At 35.8% G+C, this 16,289-nt stretch overlaps 1 protein-coding gene across 1 annotated transcript; it reads left to right on the top strand.

Annotated features, from left to right (window-relative positions):
- On the top strand, positions 1 to 15,713 carry Smp_165030 (hypothetical protein; the record flags this gene model as incomplete). The annotated part of the gene is made up of 11 exons (XM_018794500.1): positions 1 to 26; positions 57 to 214; positions 248 to 321; positions 2,046 to 2,266; positions 3,918 to 4,503; positions 6,595 to 6,680; positions 7,557 to 7,734; positions 8,165 to 8,327; positions 13,623 to 13,679; positions 14,080 to 14,171; positions 15,414 to 15,713. The coding sequence occupies 11 exons, from the start codon at positions 1 to 3 to the stop codon at positions 15,711 to 15,713; spliced, it is 1,941 nt and encodes a 646-aa protein (XP_018648906.1).
- Between the last annotated feature and the right edge of the window lie 576 nt (positions 15,714 to 16,289).

Genomic DNA, 16,289 nt, shown 5'->3' with positions numbered 1-16,289 from the left:
ATGATTAGTAAATCAAATATTTCCACGTAAGCGAATTTACTTATTTATTTGCTTAGTTCTAGCTCATGCGGTCCATCACTCGAACAGCAGCGAAGGAGATTCGAAAGTACTCAGCTAAGGTTACATATGCTATCACGAAAAACAGAGGAAATTCATATTGATGAATATATTAAAAAGCTTGCACTGGACAATTGTTTCGTCACAAGCAAAGATGGTATGCCCAGATCGATATGCTATATCTTTTTAGATGTTTCAATTGTTTCCAAGGTCAAAACAACTTTGCCTGAAGCTCCTCACTCTTGTATTTCTACCCAAAATCCGGTTTGTAGATTCAATATACATCTTTATTTTCATGTTATTTTCAAGTGATTCTTTCTTCAGTTATCGTTCTTAATTCATTATTCACTATGGTATTTAAGCACTGGCAGATATCAATTACTCATCTACCACTTAAAATCGTTTCACCGAATTGGCAACGCCAGGTGAAGAAAAAACAATGGAACGTAAATGTGTTCCCAATGGTTATGATGAGCGAGTTATAAGGCAAAATAAGCCAATAGTGAAATGTATGGAATAATAGGATAGTCTAGATCCGGCCAACTAAAAAGGATGCATATATTCGTGTTATTGAGGTAGAGTTTAAGGCATGTAACCTATTTTTTAAATTTCATCTTGCGAACCCATCCTTCATCGAACCATATCCTTGTATAACTATGGGCACAATTATTTCGATTTATTTGCTATTTATTTTGTTAACTTTACCTTTTATTTACTTATTCAAACACATAAATATTGGTACAAGGAGGCGCCAGATAAATATGCGCCTCACAAACCTCATTTGATTTGTGTGAGGGCTGTGATACTGCCCAGGTGCCCAGACTGAAGCAGGTAACTTTACCTTTACGGTATGCGGTTGGACGACTTAAGTTAATGCGCGTTTGTGCATTGTTATTTTGACTTAGTATGTAATCCCTCTAATGCCAAATCTTAACATCCTAATTCGCATTCCAAATATTATTGAATGGTTGACACTATCCCTGTGTAATAAATTTTCAACTTTAATTTTTATTTTTAGTGATGATATAATTATTTGTGTACTGTTTTCTGCTATATTTCCCATGTAATCTTATCGGTAGTGCGTTTAATGGTCAAAACTCCGGGCTTTCGACCAGTTAGTTACATGATTAAAATCAACTTCATCTAATTCTGTTTAGACAGCAGAGTTTTATTAATCATAAAACCAATATGACTCATTACCTGCATTTAATAAGTGGATCAGTCACATGCGTCTGTTCAAGTTTCAACACCACAGCAAAGCAACATCCTAGAGCACTATAAGTAGTAAGAATATTGGGGGTAGTAGAAAAGACATACAAGATATGATTTAAAAAGAAAATGTAGATCCATAAATTAAAAAGTTGCAAGGTAATATAGAAACTTGGTATATAAGGGGACACAAAAGGTGGATCCATCTGCTGCATTACAGATTATTCTGAGACAAGTCAAAGTCTCTAAATGTTGGTTACGAAAATCACATGGACTCCAACCAAGTAGTTAGCACCTACCTGAACGGGTCAGTGCAACAGTTTATTACTTCATGGTCTCCCATATCTTCCTCACAACCTATTCCTGCGCCAGCCACCATTGTGTCGAGGTAGGCGGTGGTTGGGCTTACTTAATACACGTCCTAGCCACCTCAACTGATCTATTCAGCATACTTACTTTGGTAACTTGCGTCTTACCTTAACGGTATTCACTTAGAGGTCCCAACAGACACAAGCAGTACTTCGAAGATAAATATGATTGAATACTAACACCCTGTGAATAACCTCTATTTGTAAAGCCCTATTTCACATCCATGAAGTAACAGCAAATTACTGCACATTGTACTAGTCTTTTGGCCGGCAAACGGTCATTTCTCCAACACCATAAGCAAATCAAGCTTATTTGTCCTATTATCAGTCAGCATCATGAACCGCTACACACGTATCAGGTTGATCCCAATCCATTTTATCTTACGCGTGAATTCTTTTCTTTAAAACTAGCTTAGTCGTGGTGGTAAGTTCTCAGACCAAATCTCTGGTGTATTTTCAACTGATCAAGTGTGTGAGAACCCATCGCATTTACTTGATTTCCCGGAGGTTGGATATCTGAATACTGCGAAGTCATTTTCTCCAGCCACTTCTTTAAAGAAACCTTCTTGGTTAGTGAATTTCTCTTCTTTACCACCAATTTATGGCAATGCCATTCGTGCCGCTACAACAAGGTGTGTTTAAGATTATCTTTGTATAGTCTACACTTAATGTATATATTAGTTGATAGTTTTCTTTACGTCTTAATACTATTACTTATACTAATCTGGTGTTCATATTAATAATTTCAACTCGCTGTGCTGATGTGGTATGGTGACTTGAATCAACGAATATGTCCCACGTCTTACGTTGTCTAGTAATTAGGCCAGAGGAAGGGACTATCTGGGTTTACATCACAAGCACTAATTTAAGATTTTAGTCATAATGATCCATTGTAACCTTATACTTATACAGATTAAAATATTTCTAGGGATAAAAGCTTTCGCGTACATTTCTGTCACTATCAGTTGAAACTAATAGGTTGATGGAAGTTGTTGATTAGTAGGTAGAAATGTCATTTTGACAGAATATATGCTCACTTTTTTTTTCTTTCGTACTTTCTCTGTTGGTTTAAATTCAAGTAAGGGATGTAAATAAATAGAAGTGTAATTTTCTGATGAGGTTTCAATACTCTGTTTGTAAATAATGAAATATGCTAAAGTGCTTAAAGGAATAACTAGATAAAACCGTGAGCATATATCATTATTTTTTGTGATATCCTTTATTGGGTTATAGATATACAATAACTTGATTATACTGGCATATAATTAATTTAGATCTCTTTGAAATTAAGCAAGTGTTGCTCTTTTAGCAGCTGCATGTGCTGAAATAATGCAGAAAATTTGTAGGTCAAGTAGATGCCTTTAGAGGTGTTGATTTCTGCGATCTAGGTGGTATGATGGCCTAGCTTTCATTGTCGTTCTGGACATTTTCTGCGCCTAACACATGTGAAAGTATGCTCTTTTGTTACTTCATAGTGCATAAAAAACGCCATTGGAACGAATTCTACTGGAAAAACATCAAAAATTTTGATTCGGATATCTCCAAGAATGCCAAGAAATTTCTAAAAGCTTGAGACTCAGATCAACTAACAATCACTAGGTACATCGACATTGACCGATTCTTTGAACTTATACGAAAGAGATCGACCGGTTACAAGACCAGAGGTCAATCGACAAAGACAATCAACTTAGATCCGAAGGCACATGAAGACGATATAGCCTACGATGACAGCCAATCACAAACAAGGCCATCGGAATAAGTCGATTGAACACTTGTGAGATAACTAATAACGGTTCTAACTAAAAGTGACGAATGTATTAGTCAGTCATTTGGTCATATTCAACGTTAAACCTGGGACATATGCGCATTGGTTCAAGTTGTCACAACACATTAGAACAGCGAGATGAGATTATAAAGCAGAATCCAAGAGTATTAGGAATAGTAACGGTATCAGTAGTAGTAGTAGTCGTAGTAGGATTTCGGAAGGAGAAAAGGTTGTATAGGAAGATTTCGGGACCCATAATATAACGACAGAAAAAAGTAAATGCATAATTATTGTTCCTGCAAAATGGGCTCGTTGTATTTCAGCCACATTCAGTTAAGTGTTATTTGTGAGTGAATTGCTTGCATTAAATACTGAAGTATAGCTCAAACCAGGTCAGTTAGCTTCACATTCCACAGATGGCCACAAATAATTCCCAGTTTCTGTTTATTTCTGTAACAAGCATTTTGGTTTGATCAGTTAAACGTTTCGTGATCTGAAAATTTTTTTGTCTTTCCTAGTTATGGTCTCGACAGCTCAATAATTTACGAGATATTTCGCTCGTCGAATTTGAGCACAGAAACATTGTATCATATTTGGTCACTTACAAGCTGCACCCGACCTGGTTGGTTTACACCGACTGAGTTAGTGACTGCCTTAGCTTTAATCGGCCTGGTACAACGTAAGCAATGGGAATTCCAATCATGTTCTCTTTCCGAAACTATTACTATCCAATCACTTTACGAACAAATATGTCCACCTGTCCCTATGATACAAATCCCTAACTCCAGTAGGCTGTCCAATTTTACAGATACGATTTCTGGGCCGGAGTTAGTTACTTATGAAAATCTCCCAACTAGTTTTCGAGATTCACTGGTCTCAGGATGTTCAAAGTTTCCCTTTCAACCCCCCATAGTAGCATTTTCTGCATTTTCCAACCACTTGGATAGCGATTCTCGTCACCAATCTATTCAGTCATCTACAAACTCCAGCACATTAAATAATTCTGTTTACAAGATACCAGATCCCTTCACGCATTTCGTTTCATCGAGAACCCCACCTATAAATGACCCTGAGTGGTCTGATTTTGCTTCTTTTAATACCTCTGTAAGTTATTTTTTACGTTTGTCATATCAACTGTCAATAAAATAGGATTAGAAATACTCTTTAATCTCTTATTTCTTTATTTGAACACATCAATATTGGTAAAAGTGGGCACCAGATATATATATATGCCACACAAAACAATGAGAATAGGAAGGGAAAATGAGGGTGGGGAATTCTGTGGGACGACATTCGTAAAACATGTCCAAGCCACCGAAGTCGATGTTTCAAGATGGTGACACCAGTTAAATTATTGTCTCTGTGTCCAAACACACGGTGCCAAACCTGTACATTATTAACATGGTGTTGCCACTGAATGTCAGAAATCCTTCGAGAAAACAGTGATCAAACACAGAGAGTCGTCTAACATCCTCAACTCGGAGGCCACGTTTCACAGGAATAGAGCAAAACCACTCTCGATGACATGTTGTACACTCGGTCTTTTACAGCCGGACTAACATCACGAAGACACCAAAGATGGCCCAGATTGGCACAAGCCTCTCTGGCCGACACTGTACGTGAATTGATCTCATCACTGACGCCAACACCAGAACTTACTCAACAGATACCCAGATATATGAACTTCTCGGCTTTGCTATCTGCTCAATATCACTTGGAAGGTGCAAAGCACAAGCCGCGCCTACAGACACTGACTACCGACTGATTAAATGTGGGTTGCATGGCTCGGGTATCATGGGACAGTAAAACAATATCATCCGCATACTCGGGGTTGAAAAGTCTTTTTCTCCAAGTAACAGATCCACACCACCATTACCTACATCCATCAGAGCTGTTTCCAGAATATCAGGATGTGAAAGTTGAAGAGGAATATTGAGATTCGGTAACCCTGCCTGATCCCATCGCTTTAATGAATTAATGGAGGTGGTTGTATGTTTTCACTCTATCTGAGGTGTGAGTATATGGGGCGTTCAAGATGTTAAAACAGTTTTCAGACACACCTTTCTTTAATAGGCAATCCCAGATAACAATCCTCTGCAAAAAATCGAAGGCGGTTCACATGTCAAGAAACACTACGATTGTTGGTTTGTGATAAGTATGACGATGTTCTAACATTTGGCGGAGGGTGAAGATATCTTATCATGTCTTCACTCTTTAATTTCTAATCATTGGGAAATGCTCAATTTATTGCCTTGTCATGATGTATATGATTTCGTTAATATTATGATTTTCAGTTACATTTTGGACTGTTTAGATCTAATCTCATTGTCTATTTAGTTATTTAAAGTAAACAATTTGTTGGGTACTGAACCTGTTGATGACTTCCTATTTGTTCTTAAGGATATGTAGTGTTTAGGGTTCACATCCAGTCCTGAAACAATGAGACTTTCAGAAACAGAGACTCATCTTTTAATTCATGATTAGTCATATGATCATGCTTATGGGAAAACTTCTTGTCGAATTTCGTGCTGATGATGTCGTTCGAAGGACGATGAAAGCTTCACGACCGAACGATCCAGTTCAGAGAATAAAACCCCACCAAAAACTTCTGGTCGCTTGATCTGGTATACATTCAACACTGAGCATTGCTTCTCTTTGTTAAGTTGGCATTTACCGATATATAGCAAATTAATGTACTTTTTTACCGCTTTATCTTATACTGTTGGCTTTGATGCCCATCTCCACTAATCTATTTCTTAAGATGTTTATAACTAAATAGTCTTATTACAACCAGTTATGGAAGTTTTCATTAGCTATATTCTTTTTTGTGTAACGGATTGTCATCTACTCATATGGGTGTTCTAAATTTAGTGGGAAGAGCAAGTTTTAAATCTATAAAGACTCATGACTTATCAAAAAACCTTACTATTTCACTAAACTTGGCATTCTACCTCACTACTTTTAATCCTATAACTCTGTTAATTATGCAAACTTTCTGAAGAGTATCGGTCATCATATATTTTTGACCTCTTGAGGAAGACATCAAAGCCGGTGAAACCAACAATCAGTAATTACAAGAAAGGAGAATTTAGTATTCTATTTCATAGCATTTTAGTACCATCTCTTTTTCTTTATACTTTATCTACTCTGTTTTAGTGTTTTTCTTTCACCTGCTTGCTGATTTTGGGTTTTCAGGTTAAGCAACCAGAGCTTAATAGTAATAATATCCCGAAAGTCGCTACAGAAGCTGATATTAATGGACAGGAAAAATCAGTCATGAGGCAAGTAATATGTTTAGATTTTAGCCACTTTCATTCTACTTGTTAATATCTGGTTGTTTACTTTTGATATCTTTATACTTATAATCATGTATTCTTTATGTTACCCAACTTTTGATAAGTCCTTTAGTAGCTATCATGTCTTATTCAATGTATCGATCTCAAATTTATTATCTATCGAAAACCATCCAAACTCATCAAACCACTCTTCGACATTCCTGATTGAGTTTGATAACTTAAAACTATCCGAGCAAAACTGGATTAACTTTTATGACCATGGTGTTATTGGATAAACTACCGTATTTTCGTGTTTCGCCACTTCATTTCAACATCAGTAGTTTCATACGTAATTTTCACGAATAATATGTGTGGTTTTTCTTTAAATACTTATATATTCACAGCGTGATAATCGACTACACCTTTATGAACTGTATGCTAGTGAAAATATTATTGTCACCACAGTTATCTAACTAAGATATTAACATGACTGTACTCAAACATGTTTCATCTTATCTCAGTGCTTAATGGTCAAAAGACAGGAACTAAATATCTATTATGGTCTGTAGTCGTCGATGTATAAATGTTAGAGTGATTTGTCGACAGCATATGTGATGTGCATAGTTAAATACCAACTGATTGTTTCGTGTCTGTGAGATTACTCTGTCAAGGCTGATCCAGTTCATGTCGATAGACTAGAATTTTAAGAAGAGTTCCCTGAATTAATTCTATTGTAGTCACTAGTTTTCGTATGATACCTGTTCGGTTGTTATTTCTGACTTAATCTTGAAGATGCTTTTTCCCCTTCATTATTTGACCGTTAATTATACTTAAACATTTATATCTTCAAATTGGTTTTATTTCTAATTACTTCTTTTTTAGCTCTCACAACTACCTATTTGATGAAGAGTTTGGAAATTTTCAAACTAGTTATTCTGTTAATGCATCAAAACCGATTGAAATTTTTGATAAGCTTTCTCATTCGAATTCACTAGCTACAGCAATTAATAATACTCCGTTAAAATTACCAATACAGAAAAATGCTTATAATGTTGTGCAGGTTAGAAATATTATATAAAAACGCTTGTCTTTTAATTTTAAATAAACAAACAGTTTCTCACTTCGTCTGCATAATCTTCACTGAATAATAATTAAGCAAAAACTAATCGGAGTGTTTGACAAAATATAAGTTTTACCTTCATACATCTGCGCAGAATACCGAGCTTTATCAGATTCATAAGTTTTTAGTGTTATGTTACATGGTGAAATACTTAGCAATTCTAAAGTGTACTATTATGTGAAGTTTAAGATTTAAGTCTGTTGAATATAAAATAATCAATCATTTAAACCATTTCAATGACATTCATTGAAACTGTTTGTTCACAAAAAACACTAATGATTGGATATATATAAGATTATATTTCCACTAAAAGGCAACTGTACTTCGATTTTTTACTCAGTAAATTTGTAATGAATTCTCTTGATTTCAGAATAAAATGAATTCTTCAGAATCTTTATACGAACAATGGCTTCATTGTTTGACTGATTGCCTGAAAGTATTCAATGATTCATTGTTAGTTTTATCTTCCCTTAAAAGTATGGAAGATCAGTTTGAATTTGCAGAAAGTGAAGAAGGATGTAATTTCTTATTGGGTATGTCTTCAATAAATATGTTATAAGATGAAATAATTCATCCTTTAACAATATTTATTTCAATTATAATGTTTTAATCCAACTTTGAAGTAGTTTGTCTTCAGGATTAAGTTTCTCCTTATCCTTGAAAAGCAAGTGAGAATTTTTTAAAAAAACATGCAGATCCTAATAATTTTTAAAGATAAGGTAACTACTACTGGGAAATTACTCTTGCTTCAACTCTCATTCACACAAATCGTATTCACAATCGTATGATAACACTCCTTTTTATTCCTTTTTTATACTACGTTACTTAGGTACTCCCCTTTATTCTCATTTTGCGTACTTTATTTTTCAACATATACAGCAGCTCACCTCTGATGGGAACCCTGTCCTATTTAAGCCATTTCAAGTCACTGATTGGTCGAAAGTTGACGGCTGCCATTGGATACGAATACTGAAATAGTATTTCTGAAACCACGTATAACATTCAAACTGGCTTCCTTCAACGTTCACACACTAATACAGATCGGACAACAGATAGGGTTGGCTATGTCTTTAGAAAGTCTCAACATTGATGTCTGTTGTCTATCAGAGACCTGTGTTTAAGACTTATTTATTTATTTATTTAAACACATAAATATTGGTACAAAGGGCCACCAGATACATATGCTCCAACAAATCTCATTTGATTTGTATAAGGGCTGTGATACTGCCCGCGTACCCAACCCGAAGCAGGTGGTTTTCTTAGGGGGACACACCCGGAGCCTTTGACCTAAAGATCTGATCCACAAGGCAGTGGAGCATTGTGAGTAGATGCAATCCCATGTTAGCCGGTGACCGACGATTGGTCCATACGCAATTTGTTCCTTCAGGATGCTGGAGCCCATGTGCACCATTGGTTTGGAATCAGGGTTTTGCAACTCCCCTAGCCGGACTTTCCGTGTCCACCAACCCGGTTAAAGCGCCGGACATTCGCTTTTCGTCCTCTCACTTTTGTGAACAACACCCTCGCCACGAGAAGGCGGTGAGTAGGACTTCCCTGGCAGGGGCTATATACGCGTGGTCATGTGAGAGCACTTCGAGAGAGAGGGCAGGCCCTCCCCACTCTCGGTCATACCAGGACATTTGGGGGCTGTTTAAGACTAGTGAAGTACTACAAATTCGCTCTCCGTCTTTCGCTTTGGAGAACTTGTTTCATATGCGTTTATCCGAGGACCCTGTGGCACCTTCGTCTGGCTTTGCTGGCCTTGGTGTCACACTAAGCGCTAAAGCTGAGGCAACACTGACCGGTTGCATTCCCATTAGAAGTTGGTTATGTGCTATTAGATTAGAAAGATCCATCAAAATGCGTAAAGACCGGTGTTAGAAACGATGTCTTTTCATCATCTCCACCTACACTCCAACAGATTGCAGTTCGGATGAGACCAAGGGTGAGTTTCACTACCAGTTAACTGTTAAATGCTTTCGACGGATATTGTAGTACTAGCCGGAGACTTGAATGCTCAGGCCGGGCGTCTACCCACAGAACAGAGTTGTTCAGGTGGTCGATGGGGACTTGTTGGTCTCAGGTCAAACAACGGTTACCGTCTACTGCGGATTTGCGCAGACTGCGACCTGTTTCTGACTAACACTAACTTTCGACACAGTCATCGCCAATGTGCTACCTGGTGTCTTTTCTCTACATCTCAAACCTGGACTCACATTGATCACATCGTGATCTACTGCCGTTGGTATGGTTGTGTACAAGACTGCCACTCCTTTTGGAGTACGTATCTGGTCTCTGATCATGCGCTTGTTTGCACTAATCTTATTTTATATTTCAGTGGCCAACGAATTCATCGTCCTAAACAGATAGATGTCAGTAAATTGGTTGCGGCTTCTGTTGCAACTAAATATCAAACCGAGCTAGGTTCTAGGCTAGCTATCAACCAACCGAAAAGTATGGATGAGCATTGGCTGTGATACTTCGGTGATTGTTCGAAACCCGAAAAAGGTTGACTCAAGAGGAGCAGACTGGTTTTCCTTCTGCCCGAGGATGTATTAGTCGTGTCTTGACCCTCCGCCATATGTTAGAACATCGTCATACTTATCACAAACCAACAATCGTAGTGTTTCTTGACATGTGAACCGCCTTCGATTTTTTGCAGAGGATTGTTATCTGGGATTGCCTATTAAAGAAAGGTGTGTCTGAAAACTGTTTTAACATCTTGAACGCCCCATATACTCACACCTCAGATAGAGTGAAAACATACAACCACCTCCATTAATTCATTAAAGCGATGGGATCAGGCAGGGTTACCGAATCTCAATATTCCTCTTCAACTTTCACATCCTGATATTCTGGAAACAGCTCTGATGGATGTAGGTAATGGTGGTGTGGATCTGTTACTTGGAGAAAAAGACTTTTCAACCCCGAGTATGCGGATGATATTGTTTTACTGTCCCATGATACCCGAGCCATGCAACCCACATTTAATCAGTCGGTAGTCAGTGTCTGTAGGCGCGGCTTGTGCTTTGCACCTTCCAAGTGATATTGAGCAGATAGCAAAGCCGAGAAGTTCATATATCTGGGTATCTGTTGAGTAAGTTCTGGTGTTGGCGTCAGTGATGAGATCAATTCACGTACAGTGTCGGCCAGAGAGGCTTGTGCCAATCTGGGCCATCTTTGGTGTCTTCGTGATGTTAGTCCGGCTGTAAAAGACCGAGTGTACAACATGTCATCGAGAGTGGTTTTGCTCTATTCCTGTGAAACGTGGCCTCCGAGTTGAGGATGTTAGACGACTCTCTGTGTTTGATCACTGTTTTCTCGAAGGATTTCTGACATTCAGTGGCAACACCATGTTAATAATGTACAGGTTTGGGACCGTGTGTTTGGACACAGAGACAATAATTTAACTGGTGTCACCATCTTGAAACATCGACTTCGGTGGCTTGGACATGTTTTACGAATGTCGTCCCACAGAATTCCTCCTGCATTATTTGCCGACTCTGGGACTGGTTGGAAAAAGCGGAGAGATAGTCAGTGTATGACATGGTGTCGTGGTATGAAAGAAAGCTGTATAGGACAGGCCTCTGCTGGTCCTTCATGACTCCTTGGTTGGGGTTCTAGAGATGGTGTAACACAATGGCTAGAGACGTTATCAGACGTGGCTCAGAATAGAAGCCAGTGGCGTTCGTGCTGTAACCTTCTTTTACTTTATTCATAAAGAGTGGTTATAGCTTCCTTAACTGAAAGAGTTCTTTCTGGTTGTATTCTTCCTGACTGATCTGCTTCCCCCATTACTATTATTATCATTGTTACACTCTCATACGCTAATTACTCTTCAATGTTTCTCTTCCTTTTGTTATGTTTACCCTCCTTTTTATCTCTCTTCACAACTTCGTTGTTACTGTATAGCTCATATGTTTTTGGTGTTCCATGTACCAATGTTTATGTGTTCACATAGATAAATAATTTATGAATTCAACAAAAGTTAGCATCTAAAGCTCCACATCGGATAGCTTCGAGGACCTTCGTTATTACGAAACTACAATTTTGATGTCAACTTTTAAAAGTGTGACTGTAGATAACTTCTGATATAACGTGGCAATTTAAAATTTATCTTTTCTCAACAGCATATCTAGTTTATAATGGTTCTAGATTGGATACTCGAATAGTACACTATACACAAACTAGGTCACGTTATATGAGATGCCTGGTTCAGAACCAGTAACAGAAAACCAGAGTTAATGCTAGACAATACATTATTCCACACAATTATAACCAGTCACTCTCAGTCAGTAGAAATCAATGGGGAAAAGAAATCACATTTAAATCAGTATACTGAGTGTCCGTTTCTGCACGCTCAATGACCGATCACATTTACTCTGACATCCATCCATCAACTTTGCATAAACATTTCAAAGTAATTAGAAATTGAGGTCATTTAGGAGGTGAATTAGGTATGTTTATTAAACGAAGGGCAACTGGTTTTATCCCTAAATTTATAAATTTAATGAAATAACAACTAACTGCATCCTGATTTACTTAAAAGTTCTCATTCAATGTCTACTGGGATTGTGTATGTAGCCTGTTGAGGTGTCTCACAATGAGACGAAATAGTTGTCCAATTCATGGTTTTCAGTGGTTCTCTAACTATGATCAGTCGGATATGTAAAAGTGCGAAATTACACGAATTCGCAAAATTCTATAAATTTGAACTCCCACTCAATAGAATATTATGAATATGTAATTTTCAATATAAACATTTTCACCCGGTTATCATTTATCATAAAATTGTTAAATTAAATTTTAGTTGTGATGTAGTGTATTCTGACAGATATAAGTAGTATACAGCACCAATTGGCAGTGGAATGTCTGCAAGCAGAAGATTGAGAAGACCTAAGTGAAGAGAAGAGAGAAGGGAACTGAAAGCAATCATGATAACATACGGCATGAAGGAACAATCAAGTTTCTAAGAAACAATTCAAATACGTGCAAATGATGTATTTAATATATGATCTTCATATTTTACTAAACCACTGTGCGATTTCGCATTGGACAATAAATTGGTCTTCGCCACCTGAGTTTTCCGTTCACCACAGTAATACTTATAATAAAATGAAGTTTTAATTTCCACTTCACCCGGAAAATGTAAAACATGTGACTCAAGTGACTTGATTGTATCAGTATACACGAACAATGACATCTTAGAAACTGAACGTTAAATGGTTTAATTGTTTTATTTGTATGGAAAAGCCATGCGAAAACAATCAATTTGATGTAATAAAAAAAATGGTATATTCCAAAATCAAACCAATATAAGAGTTAAACAGCCTGGATTTATCCGTTTTGTTTTCATTGTTCACTAAGCATATCGTACCCTGTACTTTGGGTCATTTTCTGTTCATTTAATGGATGAGTATGATTTTAAACAAAACTTTCATTTCGAAGTCTAACATTTACTGTATCTGTGTTTTTCGTCTGGCGTTTTGAGATGGACTACACTGAAGATATTAATAGAAGATATTCACAGACTACTCCGGCCACTGAAAATAAATTCTTTGATGAAAAGTACCATTATATAGAACATATCCCCTAAACACGAAATAATGACGGAAAGTTCTGAATACTATAGTGTTGGTGAACATTGAGAACGTTACCGATAACCGCAAATGCTGTATAGATTTTCATCATATAATATTAGTTATATCATCCAAGTTATCTGAAATTTTTGTGAATTAGCATATGCAGACTTCAAATTAAAGTAATTTTTTGAAACCATTTTGTCTTAGTTAACCGTAAAGCATATGTGTTATTTCGTTTTATTGCAGATGCCACTGAAATTTATTTGATGACAAGACGAATTAGCATTTCAGCCAAGAATTACAGTGAGTAGTTATGCTTCTTAAATAATCCACTTTCTTATTTCATTAACATTATTGATTTAGGTTTTAGATTCTTGTTAGCACGTTTCAATCGTTAAGTTAAATAAATCCTAATCAATTGATTTTATGAAGAGAAATAATGTTGCTGAATAATAACTTCACAAAGCTAGATTTTATAGCTTACCTCACAGACTGATCTTAATTAAACAACTATTGAAATATTCATCATTTGTATTATTAATTGAATAAAATAGTAATAAATTTATTCAATACCATAAATTTAGTTACAGTAGAGTATTTCCAGTACCAGTTGTGCAATATATATATATATATATATATATATATATATATATATATATATAGTTCTTATTGTCCCATTACCTATCTTTTAATTTACATTTAGATGTACTTAATCCGTCTATGCATCAAGTGTTTACGGATATTGAAAATTCATTTCGTAAATTGTCATCATTTGCTGTTGTAACTGATCTAAAGGTATTTTTTAAATATTTGTTATTTATCATTATTTGCATGTCGACCTAAAACAAATTTCTGTATTATAGTGTACAACTCGACTAAATGGCTGGAATCGCCCTAAGGGTGAATCCACCAATGGGTTGCAAACATATATTGGTTTGCGTCTTGCTTGTGTTTACGTTGTATGGGGGAGTGTGTGAGAAAATATGGAAGGGAAAGGAACTGACGACTCAGCATACATAATTCACTTACATTCAGTGATGGAAGTAATCGACAGAAGTTAGCAATAACACAAAGGTAAGATCAAGATAATCTGAAGATTGAAGCTGGGAGTTAGCAGAATAAGATTTCCAATCCATTATAATAGTACTCTTTAAAGTTACCTTTCATCCCGGATCTCACTATAGAATTATATTTTTCACAGATTACGACTAACTACTTTGTTGGTAATGCTTCTGTTAGTATAAATAAACATTTTTGATAACCACTTTTAGAGATCGTCGACCATATACCTTGGTCAAAAAAATGAGCTCTCAATTTTTATAAAAGATCATTTTTACTTGAAAGAAATCTTACCAACCACTGTTGTTTCTGACATTAATTCTAAAAAACATGAATAACGAATGAATTTACTCTTTCTGTTGAGTTTGCCTAAATTTATAACGAACTCTTTAGCAGATTTTCGGTGTATAATATCAATTTTCCTTATAATCTGTCTACTGATATGCAGTTACAATACTTCCTGTTGATATTCTTTATCTAGGTAATGATAGAAACCTCAACTCAGCATTTTTGGTGAAACGTATCCATCACAGGACTCAATGCTCATTTACCTGTTGTTTAAATGGAGACAACAAAATAGTAATTTGGATATTGTAACGAAAAGACGTCTCATTACGCTATCCAAACTTATCAAAGGGACTAGTTGCTCTAAAACAATAATTAATATTTAAAATGATCTGTGAGAGTTTCTAAACTATCGATACAGGCCTTGATTATTTGTCGAAAATTTCTGGATGTCTTTAAGGGTTAGCCATTAAAAATACTAGTTTTGAAGGAGTGAATTAAAATTAGTGTAGACAACTTAGTGAGTAAAAATGTGAATTTTTAAGAAATCTTCTCTCCTGACTGATAATGGTCATATTTGAGGAAATAATCCATTTCCCAGTAGTCATTTGTTAGTTTTTATTAAACTCCACTATTTATTTAAAAGTTATTTAAACTTTATTTTTACTTGTAATGAACTTTCTTGGATTTCAGAATAAAATTGATCAGGCTCTTAAGTTTGTTTCAACATCAGAAAATGAATTTGTTATTGAGGATTTTATGAATTCAACTACATTCTCATATTGTGGAGTTTGTCTTTCATCGATCAGCCTGACTGATGGCCAGTGTATTAATAATCATTGCAATGGATCATCCAGTTTTTCTCAACAACAGCAAACTAACTATCATTTAGTATATATTAATCTAGCTGGTCGTTACTATCATATACCATGTGCTAATTTCTGGATGAATCGTATCAATCCGTGTTTACCTGCTCTTAAAATCCCATTGTAATCGTTGTGATGTAACATCGAATTCGTTTCGTTTCCTGTTCTAATCAAATGTTTTGTGATTACTCTTTATATATTCTGTATATTTATGAAGCATTTCATTTATTTTGTCTCATTTTTGTTCACTGATTTTGTTTTGTATCATTATAAGCTCCATCTTTTCTTCAGTCTGTATTCATCTATGATCCCAATTTGTTGCTGTTATTATGTTTTTACTTCTTGATCTATCTGTGCTTTATTTCTATTTACTGTGATGCAATAAAATGATATTTTATTTTTGACCAACAAAGAGTTTTTTCATTGCTTTATGACTGATTTAGCAGTGTTTGATGATAATGTTTTGTTCTTTACGTGATATTGTTGGGAGCGTCTAACCTGCCTCAACAAAAAACTGTGTGTGTAAAGAGCTTTTAAATAGTCTTTATGATCAAGTTTGTCAAATTAGCGTTATTCTAATCTACTAATACTCGAATGATTACAGCTAACTAAAAGGTATTAAAAGAAGACTGAACAAAATTTTATCAGGGTTCTTTATCAATTCACATTATTCAGAATCTGTTTAATTTGGGCTAAATGATTT

Source organism: Schistosoma mansoni, chromosome 1 (assembly GCF_000237925.1).
Source record: "Schistosoma mansoni strain Puerto Rico chromosome 1, complete genome".
In the NCBI taxonomy this organism is placed as follows: domain Eukaryota; kingdom Metazoa; phylum Platyhelminthes; class Trematoda; order Strigeidida; family Schistosomatidae; genus Schistosoma; species Schistosoma mansoni.
The sequence above is the reverse complement of the archived record's forward strand: the minus strand, read 5'-3'. Positions and strand labels throughout refer to the sequence as shown.